The sequence below is a fragment of the Narcine bancroftii genome, chromosome 6 (genome assembly GCF_036971445.1).
Source record: "Narcine bancroftii isolate sNarBan1 chromosome 6, sNarBan1.hap1, whole genome shotgun sequence".
Lineage (NCBI taxonomy): Eukaryota > Metazoa > Chordata > Chondrichthyes > Torpediniformes > Narcinidae > Narcine > Narcine bancroftii.
In genome coordinates, this window is record NC_091474.1 from 26,741,123 (window position 1) to 26,753,688 (window position 12,566).

Consider the following 12,566-nt stretch of genomic DNA (forward strand, 5'->3'; position numbering starts at 1 on the left):
GAATATAATTTAGATGACATAATACCAAATCTCAATTGTTATATACCTCAATCTCATATTTGCGATATTCATAGTGTGCAAATTTTTCTGAAGTACCTTGGAATAGTCTGAAGGTTTGAAAGTATTATTTAAATCTAAGAATTTCTTCTCATGGGAACACATTAGTAAAATTAATAGGTGCTTAAATTATGATTAGGTTGCAACTTTTCTCATCTCTGAATGTCTGAAATATCTCAGTAAAATGTTAAAATATCAGTAAAAGTGTCCGCAATTCCCTAATCTAATTTATTTACTGATACCTCCATCCATCAACAGGATATTTTACATATTAGCCTACTTACATTTATATAATCTATTTTAAAACAGGAGAAGCATTACATTCAGATCACATTTAAACCAATTATCAAGTTCATTTATCGTTGGGTTGTACAATGAAACAATTATAGCTGTAAAAAATGCAATTCAATTTCTACGTACATTGAAAAACTGTAATAAATTCAATTTTTTGTTGGTGAGGAACATTTGCAGGATACATATCAAAATTAAACGGTGATGCAAATGTGCAGAGGCTTATTAAATTTGGCTCTAATCATGTCTCATGTCAACATGTACTAACTGACAAAAAGATAACAATCTCTGTGATTAATCAATGCCACGTGCTCATTTCCAGAAAGTTCCAATAGCTTTGAAGGAATGTGTGCTTTAAATGCACAGTGGGTGTCTGAAAGAAGAAAATTGCATTTGATTTTGAATTGATCAAATGATATCCACAGCATATAACATGTGGAATGCTTCTGCAGTACAAAACAAATGTATGAAAGAATGAACAATGACAGCCCAAACAAAGCACCAAAATTCAGATCCTAGATTCTAAACATCTACTAAGTTTAAGTCATCTGCCCAAATATTTCCTGATGTATCTCAGCATCTAATTGTTTGATAATATTCTAAAATGTTAAAGGCACAGTGTAAATTGTTGATATCTGAAAGAAGTCAACCAATAAACATGGTAATCTATTAAAAATGTGAAATATTGTTCCATTTTTCAGTAGCCTTTTTTTAATGGATTTGATAAATAAGCAAATAATGGAGCAGTTTGGACAGGTTGTAAAACTGGTTTGGATGTCTACTTTTGTCACAAGACAAACCAAAGTGATTACAATTGCATATATAGTCTTTTTTTCCCATTTAAATGTTGCTGTAGGGAATTAAGTTGCATCTGATTTTTCAAAGTAACAGTGCATGTATGGAGGAAATGAAAGCAAGTTAATTCCTCCCTGCTGAACTCTGAAGAATATTTGAACATCTGCTAAACTTCCAAACATTCAGACTTGATTTTCACTGAAAAGTATAACTTAATTTGAGGATAATTTAAGGCTAATATCTTGTCATGAATTGAACTGGAAGCTAAATATTTCTTAATTTTGAAATTTAAGAAATAGTTTTAAGCAGATTGTTAACTTCCCATATGTGCAATGGATGAGGAACTCCTCTGAAAAGGGTGACCAAAAGACATTTTACAGGAGGGTCATGCTCTGCACAATGAGTTGTGGAATTACACATGCGCTTTGGCATATATAAGGACCTATTTGTTCACATCAAACAAGCTGTCTTTCTGAGTTGGTCCTATATACCTGGATTTGGTCTATGACCCTTCAAACCTTTCCTATGCTTGAATATGTCTAAAAGTACATCAGATGGATGGACTGGGGGGGGGGGGGTAGGGGGTGTTGAAAGGCTTTGGCTTGTTGGCTTTCATCAGTTAGATAAGGGAAATGAAATAGAAATTGGGAGGTCAATGCTCAGTCAGTGAGGCCCCATTTGGTGTACTGTGTTCAATTTTGGACACTGTGATTCAGGAAAAATGGAGAGATTTATGAGGATGTTGCCAGGACTCTGGGAGGTGGAGGGGAAATGAGGAATATTAAGAGTGAACTACAAGGCATGATGCCTCCAAGATGACGAGTACCGCATATGCAAATACTTGTTTTTAGACAAAATAATGGTTTTACTTAATCTTTCTCAGTATGATGGATAGCACATTTCCAATTAGAAGCACTTTCAGGATCTGACATGCCATACTGGAGTCTCAGAAGGTCTATTTGCCCCAGAAAAATAGAACAGATGGGCTTGTGTTACAGATCAATAACAATGTAAAATCCAGGGTCAGTTATAAATCAATAACTTTTAAGATAGAATTCTTGATCAAATTACCAGAATGAGGGAATTCTCTTTATTTTAGAGGAATTAATTGCACACATCTTTTGTCTTTGGCAATCTACAGTTGATTTCTGTTTGCTGTGTCTGGACAATTACATTCAATATGTTCTAAATGGAAATATACCACAAAGTCATGCAGTTATCTGGCATAGTGCTACTTTAAACTGCAATGCTTAACAAAAGCTGTGATAAATTAGAGAAATTTTTCTTTCTTTTCTTTGGCTTGGCTTCGCGGACGAAGATTTATGGAGGGGTAATGTCCACGTCAGCTGCAGGCTCGTTTGTGGCTGACAAGTCCGATGCGGGACAGGCAGACACGGTTGCAGCGGTTGCAAGGGAAAATTGGTTGGTTGGGGTTGGGTGTTGGGTTTTTCCTCCTTTGTCTTTTGACAGTGAGGTGGGCTGTGTGGTCTTCTTCAAAGGAGGTTGTTGCCCACCGAACTGTGATGCGCCAAGATGCACGGTTTGAGGCGATATCAGCCCACTGGCGGTGGTCAATGTGGCAGGCACCAAGAGCTTTCTTTAGGCAGTCCTTGTATTAGAGAAATTAGAGAAATACATGAATAATAAATAAGCAGTCACAGGAATGAGGGGCTAATTAAGGGGGAAAAATTTGTTTGAAGGTCAAAGGTGAGGGTCAGGAAACTAAATTAGTGTTTTGTATTGGACTTCAGATAAGGAAATCCTGTCAATTCCACATTTCACAGTAGGTATGGAGATGGTAGTGATGCAGAATTGGTTTAAAAAAGTAAAAACAATATATTTAAAATGGTAAATTCTCCAACTTCAAATAACTTGCTTTTTCTTTCTGATGTATTAGTTCAGTCCATTTTTTTGCTTGTAATTCCTCTTTTGTTTGTTGGGCAAGTCCCTGTTAGAACATAAGAAATAAAAAGGAGTCTGCCATCTGACCAATTGAGCCTGCTCTGCCATTTAATAAGATCATAGCTGATCATCAGATGCAAGGATCGACAATGAGATAGACAACAGACTCGCCAAGGCAAATAGCGCCTTTGGAAGACTACACAAAAGAGTCTGGAAAAACAACCAACTGAAAAACATCACAAAGATAAGCATATACAGAGCCGTTGTCATACCCACACTCCTGTTCGGCTCCGAATCATGGGTCCTCTACCAGCATCACCTACGGCTCCTAGAACGCTTCCACCAGCGTTGTCTCCGCTCCATCCTCAACATCCATTGGAGCGCTTTCATCCCTAACGTCGAAGTACTCGAGATGGCAGAGGTCGACAGCATCGAGTCCACGCTGCTGAAGATCCAGCTGCGCTGGGTGGGTCACGTCTCCAGAATGGAGGACCATCGCCTTCCCAAGATCGTGTTATATGGCGAGCTCTCCACTGGCCACCGTGACAGAGGTGCACCAAAGAAAAGGTACAAGGACTGCCTAAAGAAATCTCTTGGTGCCTGCCACATTGACCACCGCCAGTGGGCTGATATTGCCTCAAACCGTGCATTTTGGCGCCTCACAGTTTGGCGGGCAGCAACCTCCTTTGAAGAAGACCGCAGAGCCCACCTCACTGACAAAAGACAAAAGGAGGAAAAACCCAACACCCAACCCCAACCAACCAATTTTCCCCTGCATCCGCTGCAACCGTGTCTGCCTGTCCTGCATCGGACTTGTCAGCCACAAACGAGCCTGCAGCAGACGTGGACTTTTACCCCCTCCATAAATCTTCGTCCGCGAAGCCAAGCCAAAGAAAAGAAAGGCAGATCTGGCCATAGACTCGGATCCACCTTCTGTATCTGTCTATTCCCCATAAACCCTTAATTCTCCTACTCGGTAAAAGGCAGCCTGTCTGACCAAGCTGTGCAACATCTCCTAGATTTCTCAGCATTAGCAACAAGTTTCACAGAGGATGGAGCTGAACTACCCTTTAAATTTCCTTTATTTAACTCATTGCCCTCCCCACCTTCTTCCTTCTAAATTTTAACAAGAGATCGTCGACCTGTTTCTCAGTGACTGTTTCTCATTCCAGATGCTGCCTGACCTGATGAATTTTTTTTCATAGCATTTCTTTTATTATTTCAGATTTGCAGAATCTGCAGTTTTTTTTTGTTTTCACTCACTTCAAACAGTTAGTCCTCAAAGTAGAAGTTGCTTCTTCATGCCAATATAATTCTCATTACTGATAAAAGGATGGAAAGTTTTGATGCTCTCGTCACATTCTTTCAGACTTCTGCAGATACAGAGGAGTGCAAACTTTTCTAAAACAATGAGATTGATAAACCCAGAAACCATCGGCAAATCATAGTGTGGAAATTTTAGTGAGAATAATCAGACCACAAAAAAAAGTACAATGGAATGATTTTTGTAGATGATTTTACTACACTAAATAAATGCCCTTTTTTTTAAAAGTTGCAATGTCTTTGACCTAAAATAAACTTTCCATAGAAGCTGCCTACCTGCTGAAAGTTTTTATTTTTTAATTTTATTTTCTTTTTGAATTAGCTTCCCAGACTCCATTTGTATTATGTGATTCTAGATCACTCGATTGATTAAATTTAAATTCCTCTTTCATTGTGTGTCTGGATCTTCATCTCAGACCTCTGGATTACAAATCTTGAATCTTTTAAGCTGCCATTTTTATGGTGATTGGGTACTGTGTATGTGAGTTTTCAAATTGCATTTGGCAAAGTGCCATGAAAGGAAGTTGACAGCAATATTGAAGCCCACAGGTTTATGGGCACAGTGGCAGCACAGGCACAGAGGAACAGGGGTATAATGTTCAATGCTTATTGTCAAGCCAGAGGAATTGGTGATTTTTTTTGGTAGGAATCCCGATAAAGAAAACTCTTGTATACTATCCTAGTATTTATTAGAAAAGAAATGTCTGGTATTGCTACAGAGATCATCTTGATTGACATTTAAATTTAGACATACAGCACAGTAACAGGCCATTTTGGCCCACGAATCTGCGCCGCCCAATTTTCACCCAATTGACCGAAATCCCCAGTATGTTTCGAACAGTGGGAGGAAAACCCACACAGACACAGGGAGAATGTACAAATTCCTTACAGGCAGCACAGGATTCGAACCCCAGTCCTGATCACTGGTGCTTTAAGGGCATTGCGTTAACCACTATGCCAACCATGCTGCCTATGCTGGAAGTGCTGTCTAAACAGGGCTCAAGGAATTATAGAAGACATCTTCCATCCAGGGCACAGTAACCAACAGTAACCAATTGGCATCAAAAAGATGCAGGAATAACAGTATCCTATATCTGTGAGAATCATCCCAAAAATCAAATCAATCAATTTATTTATTTATTTGTTTACATTGTGATTTTTGTGCGTGCTCCATCTGGTGAGGTTGTATCTGTACAATCAGATGGTAATAAACTTTTGTGCCTTTGGGAGATGAAGTTGTGAGTTTCAGCCTCACTAGAAGGTTGATTGCCAAACTGTTGCTCCATTCTTTTGGTTGGGAGTGGTGCTTTAAAAGGGCTCTGAGAATCATCAAGAACCTTACCATCCAGCCTGTATTAAGACTCTACCTTCAAGGAAGAGGTACAGGAGAATAAAAACCAGAACTGTCAAGCTGGAAAACAGCTTCTTCCAGTGAGACTGTTGAACAACCCTAGAACCTGTAGATTATATTTACTTTAGATTGTGTGTGCGTGCGCACACTATGGTCTGGAGATGTTCTGTTTTATCAGGTTACGGATACTATTTATTGTCATGTAATAAAAAAGAAATGTAATATTATGCAAAATTGCTTTTAGTCTGCCATCAGCTGCCTCTGCAGCTGAATAAAACTCCAGTTCAGTTCACACCATCAGCAACATGAGCCCAGATGCAAACCTCCGACGTGATGAGGAAGCCTTCAGATACTTTGGGAGTCCTTGCCCTCAGCATCCTCTTGAATCCAGGTTCTGATACCAGGTTCTCATGAGTCGCCTTCCAGCATCCCACAGCCTAGTGTGAGTCCTTTGACCTCAAGTTGCCAATGGCTCACCACCTGTGCGTGTCCTTCAGCCACAGAGACCTTCTGGTCTGCCGCCATGATCATCATCCTTGGGGTTGTCTCCTCTGCTTCTCCTCAATGGGGGGGGGGGGGGGGGGAAGGTGTCCACTGGGAGAAAAACACTGAAATGTGAAATGCTGGAGGGAATCAGCTGGTCTTTCAGAGTCCATATGACACACAGACATATTGCCACTGTTTTGGGCCTGAGCCCTTCTTCATGGAATTAGCACAGAACAAGCAGAGTGAGGAAATCTGAGACTATAGATAGTGGTGGCTGGGGGAGGAGTCCAGACTAATAAAAGGAGAATGGATATGACAAGGGAAATTGGGGAAAGGGAGAGAGACGGATCTCAGAGAAGGTGAGGAGGGGAAGAAGTGAGGTTGGGGCATGGGGTTTAATGAGATCCAGAGAAGTCAATGCAAATAGCATCTGGTTGGAGGGTGCCCAGTCAGAAGAGGAGGTGCTGCTCCTCTAATATGCAGGTAGTCTCAGTCAGCCAGTGCATGAGATCATGGACAGACATGTCGGCAAGATAATAGATAATAAATTGACCACTGGGAGATCCATGCTGTTGCAAGGGTCAGAGCTGAGTTGCTCAATGAAGCGATTTCCCAGTCTGTATGCAGTCTCTCCAATGGAGAGGAGGCCACAATGAGAGGACTGGATGCAGTAGACAGAAATAGGTGGCCACTGCGAGATCCATGCTATTGCAGCGGTCAGAGCTGGGGTGTTCTTTCCAATGTAGAGGAAAGAGCACTGATTGCAGTAGGTGACCCCTGCAGATTCACCAGTGAAATGTTACTTCACTTGGAAGAAGTGTCTGGGGCCCTGAAGTGTGGTGAGGGAGGAGGGGTGGACGCAGGTGGAGCATCTCCTGCAGTCAGAGGGAAGGTGCCAAGGGGATGATGGAGTCACAGGAGCGGTCCTTGTGGAAGGTGGAGAGGGGAAGATGTGCCTGGGGGGTGGCTGGCGGAGGAGGTGTTGGACATGGAGGTTGGTGGGGTGGTAGGTGAGGGAATCCTGTGGGGGGGGGGGAGGAGAAGGCTGGATAATGGAAGAGATGTGCCATTGGGAGATCACATGACAAGAACTCTGACGTCTGAGAGACATTTGCCGATGTCTACGATGGGAATAGGATGGATAGCGCCGATAAACTGCGTGACCTGAGGTGGGGGCTGACCGAGAGGAGAACACACCCCCTCCTCGGACTGAGGGGGGCGCTCGGGCACGGCGGGCGGCGAGAGCGGGGCGCGCGGGCTCGGGCCCGGCGCGAGCGGGGCGCGTGCGCCCTCCAGCCCGCGTTTCCTTCCCTGTTCCCAGCCGAGCGGACGGCTGCGTGTTTGACGGGAGGGGGGCCGGCGACTGGAGCTTCTGCCTCGGGCACGCTCCCGCCCCGTCGTTGGTGGGAAATTTGTGTGTGTGCCCTTGTTTTTTTTTTAATTTTCTGCAACGGGAGCCCTGCACCGGGGAAGGGAAAAATATGCCGGAGGTGATCTCGGTGCAGGAATTCATCTCCGAGACCCTGGAGGACCACAGCTCGCCGACAACCTCCTTGTTCACCACCAAGATGGCAAACTGCAGGAACACGGTGACTGCGCTGGAGGAGGTAAAGCCCGGTTGGCCAGGTTACTGCGTGTCAGACCCCCAGGCTCCGATGTCAGCCGCTGGCGCAGCGTCTCCCTCACCTCCGCCTTCGTGCTCTCCAGGGTCGGGAGGGGGGATGTACCCAAACCCGTCGGCTCCCCAGGGTCGGGGGGTGGCACCCATCCCCTGTCCGCTTCCCAGGGTCGGGGGGTGGCACCCATCCCCTGTCCGCTTCCCAGGGTCGGGGGGTGGCACCCATCCCCTGTCCGCTTCCCAGGGTCGGGGGCACCCATCCCCTGTCCGCTTCCCAGGGTCGGGGGCACCCATCCCCTGTCCGCTTCCCAGGGTCGGGGGCACCCATCCCCTGTCCGCTTCCCAGGGTCGGGGGCACCCATCCCCTGTCCGCTTCCCACGGTCGGGGGCACCCATCCCCTGTCCGCTTCCCAGGGTCGGGGGCACCCATCCCCTGTCCGCTTCCCAGGGTCGGGGGCACCCATCCCCTGTCCGCTTCCCAGGGTCGGGGGCACACATCCCCTGTCCGCTTCCCAGGGTCGGGGGCACCCATCCCCTGTCCGCTTCCCACGGTCGGGGGCACCCATCCCCTGTCCGCTTCCCAGGGTCGGGGGCACCCATCCCCTGTCCGCTTCCCAGGGTCGGGGGCACCCATCCCCTGTCCGCTTCCCAGGGTCGGGGGCACCCATCCCCTGTCCGCTTCCCAGGGTCGGGGGCACCCATCCCCTGTCCGCTTCCCAGGGTCGGGGGCACCCATCCCCTGTCCGCTTCCCAGGGTCGGGGGCACCCATCCCCTGTCCGCTTCCCAGGGTCGGGGGCACCCATCCCCTGTCCGCTTCCCAGGGTCGGGGGCACCCATCCCCTGTCCGCTTCCCAGGGTCGGGGGCACCCATCCCCTGTCCGCTTCCCAGGGTCGGGGGCACCCATCCCTGTCCGCTTCCCAGGGTCGGGGGCACCCATCCCCTGTCCGCTTCCCAGGGTCGGGGGAGGGGGGAACGCACCCATCCCCGTCGGCTTCCCAGGGTCGGGGGCACCCATCCCCGTCCGCTTCCCAGGGTCGGGGGCACCTATCCCCGTCCGCTTCCTAGGGTCGGGGGCACCTATCCCCGTCCGCTTCCCAGGGTCGGGGGCACCTATCCCCGTCCGCTTCCCAGGGTCGGGGGCACCCATCCCCGTCCGTTTCCCAGGGTCGGGGGGGGCACCCATCCCCGTCCACTCCCAAGGTTGGGGAGGGCACCCATCTCTGCCCGCTCCCCAGGGTCGGGGGGGGGGAGGTGGGTGCACCCATCCGCGACGGCTCCCCAGGGTCGGAAGTGGGAGGGACACACATCACCGTCGGCTCCCCAGAGTCGGAAGGGGTGGGTCCCAGCACCGCAGGGTCGGGAGGACGGACATCCAGCCTCGTCGGCTCCGCAGGGTGGTGGGGGGGGGGGGGCATCCAACCCCGTCGGCTCGCAGGGTCGGAGGGGGAGGGGCACATCTCCCCAGCTCTCTCCCCACCCCCCAGCTCAGTGAGTTCAACTCCCACCCAGTGATGGGAGTGGACAAATCCTGGGTGCTCTACTGAAGAACTCCACACTGTTGTCAGTGGTATTTTTCGAGATAAGGTGCAAGGGTGTCTTGATTTACCTGATCTATTTAGTTAAACATGATATAGTATTCTAAGGGCATTGTGGTCAATGAGCTGAAGATGAATTTTTGTAGTGCAGAGGTGGTATGTATTAGTAGCAACAGGCTCTTTCAAATTTCCATGTAAAATGGGGTTAACTGGGCGATTTGCAAGGTTAGTGACCCAGGTACATGGCGATTTGAAAGGGTCCAACCAGCTCAACCTGGTCAGAATCGAACCAGGTCCCTGACCTACCTCAGAGGTGGCCAGGGAACCCAGTAAAACTTGCCCTGGCCTCCCGGTCTAACAGTTTGAAAAGGGAAATGGCCTACCCAGGTACTCTGGTGACATTGGCGCTTGCGTCACAGGAAACCTCTGACTGATGTGCAGTTGCCATGATTATGGGGGGGAGAGAAAGAGTGATTTGATGCGATCGGTGGGGGGAGTGGTTGCTGCCGTGATCAGGGCAAGAGTGGGGGTCTGCAATGTGCTTCTGTGAACGCCGCTCTGGTTTGCAGCATGTTGCAGCAGCAATCACCCCCCCCCCCCCCATTTTGCAGCAGCGGCACGTTGCTAGGGGGAGGGATTGGGCATTAGGAGTGGAGAGACTGATGGCCGATGGTCCACGTGAGTGATGCGTCACTCACCACGTTGTCATTGGGACGGGATCCCTCTTAAATTGCTGGTTGGTGATTTAACAGGTAGGTCCACCTGAAATTTGAAAGGTGCATCCTGCACCCATGACCCAGTAATGCACCCAGGTCCTAGGAGGGCAACCTGGGTGCTGCAGTTTGAAAGGGCCTATAACTAACAATGAATTATCAAACAGAAGCTTTGACAATTCATCTCAAGATGGAGTCTTACCATTACTGGTTGGCCAACCAAAATTTATTAAATGTTAACTAAATAAATAAAACCTAATAATGGCAATCAGGAAATTGTTTTTTTTAAACACCATCTGGTTTACTTATCTGCTTGACAAACAATCTGGATCTCTGGCAAATTTGTAAATTCGGATGATAAATTCTATTGAATCCCTTATCACATCCAATTAACAGCTTTTGTTGGTCTGGATTCCTCCCCCATTGTTTGAATTCTGAGACTTTCTGATATATCCTGCTTCTGCCTTTTCTATTTTTCCTTGAAGCAGGGCTCAGCTGAGGACTAGCTGAGTTCCTCCAGCATTTTGGTGTTTTTACAACAATCAGAGCATGAGTCAAGGTTAAGAGAGCTAGGGAATTCTCTTTGGAGTGAAGAAGGATGAGAGATGACTTAATAGAGATCTACAAGATTTTGAGAGGCATAGATAGGGTGTACAGCCAGCATCTTTTTCCTGGAGTGACCGGACCAAATACCAGAGGACATTTTTTTAAAGTGAGGGGAGGAAGGTTTAAGTTTTTTTATGCAGAGAGTGGTGGGTGCCTGGAATGCATTACCATGTGTGGTGGTGGAGGCTGATACAATAGGGAGACCTAAAAGTCAGACAGACACATAGATGCAAGAAAAATATAGGGTTATGAGTGTGAGGTAGATTGTTGAGTAGGTTTATATCAGCACAATATCGAAGGCCGAAGGGCCTGTAGTATGCGTACTGTTTCATGAAATACCATTGGAATGATCTAACTGGGAGCAATTATGTTTGAACAGTAAATGCCAGCCTTGCCTTTCTGGTCAAGGTCTGGCATTTGTGATGTTTCATGTCAGTGACTTATTATCACAACTGTTTTTCTTAATACTTCCAGCATCTGGAGTATTTTGCTTTTTAGCTACCCAGAAATTTGAACTTGAAAAAAAATGAGGATGTGAGAATTGAGTAGGAGAGTCGTAGGGTTATACAGCATGGAATTAGGACTCATCCATGCCAACCAAGTTGTCTACTTGAGCTTGTATTGAGCCTTTTGCTTGTAAACCTTTCCAATCCATTTATCTGTATAAATGTCTTTTAAATGTTGTAATTGTATCAACTTCCATCACCTCCTCTGGCAACTCATTCCACCACCTCTGCAGAAAAAGTTTCTTCTCGGGTTCTTTTTAAATCTTTCCTGTCTCATCATAAATACATGTTCCTTTACTTTTAGACTCTCCTACCCTCGATAAAAGACTGACCTTATTTATACCAGGGGAAATCCTTAAAACTCGGTCCCTTCAGTCCCAGTTATATCATTATTTTTTTTCTGCACCATTTCCATGCTACTGACTTCCTTCCTACAACAAGGTGACCAGAATGGCACAAAGTACTTTAAGTGTGGAGTTATCAATGACTTCTACAGATGTAACATGAAGTTCAAACTTCTCCATGCCATAACTCATAAATGCAGGCACATCAAATATCAATTCACCACCCTGTCATCATTTTAGGGAAATTTAGACCATTTTTGGTCTCTTCCTTCTACAATATTTGCTTGGATACTGTCATGTACTTTGTTTAACCTACTAAAATAGAACACCTTTGCACTTTGATTTAAATTCTATCTGCCATTCCAGATTCTACTTTTGCAGTTAAGAAGGGAGATGAGGTCCACTTTAAAAAAAAAACACAAGATTTTGTTGTAGGTGGAGACCGTTAAACTGTTTTGTTTGTGGCTGCTCCCTTACGCTAAATCCATTTCCCTTGATTCACTGCATCGTAGAGTTATGCAGAACTTTGTTACACTGAATCTACACCAGTCATCAAGCACACATACAGTATACACTAATTCCATTTTACTTTCTCAGCTTTTCCATTTGTTGCCCCAGATTCTAGCATCATTTAAATATTAGATGCAGTTTACAGTTGTTAATTAATTTACCAATCTACATGTGTTTGGGCCTTGGGAGGAAACCTTTGCAGTCACAGGGTGATGGTGCAAAATCTTTAAAGACACCCTAGAGATGGAGCTAAGAGGCTCATCACAAGCTGGACTATACTTTTAATATCTTCTTTCTTTGGCTTGGCTTCGCGGACGAAGATTTATGGAGGGGGTAAAAAAGTCCACGTCAGCTGCAGGCTCGTTTGTGGCTGACCAGTCCGATGCGGGACAGGCAGACACGATTGCAGCGGTTGCAAGGGAAAATTGGTTGGTTGGGGTTGGGTGTTGGGTTTTTCCTCCTTTGCCTTTTGTCAGTGAGGTGGGCTCTGCGGTCTTCTTCAAAGGAGGCTGCTGCCCGCCAAACTG

The 12,566-nt window shown here is 46.3% G+C and overlaps 1 protein-coding gene across 2 annotated transcripts in view; it reads left to right on the forward strand.

The window, feature by feature from the left end:
* Window positions 1-7,599: 7,599 nt before the first annotated feature.
* The window catches only part of unm_sa1614 (un-named sa1614), a 115,738-nt gene continuing 110,771 nt past the window's right edge, over window positions 7,600-12,566 (forward strand). For both annotated transcript variants that reach the window (XM_069884401.1, XM_069884403.1), the window contains exon 1: window positions 7,600-7,812. In XM_069884401.1, coding sequence (XP_069740502.1) covers window positions 7,687-7,812 — 126 coding nt within the window. In that variant the 5' untranslated portion in view covers window positions 7,600-7,686. The remainder of the gene's footprint in view (window positions 7,813-12,566) is intronic.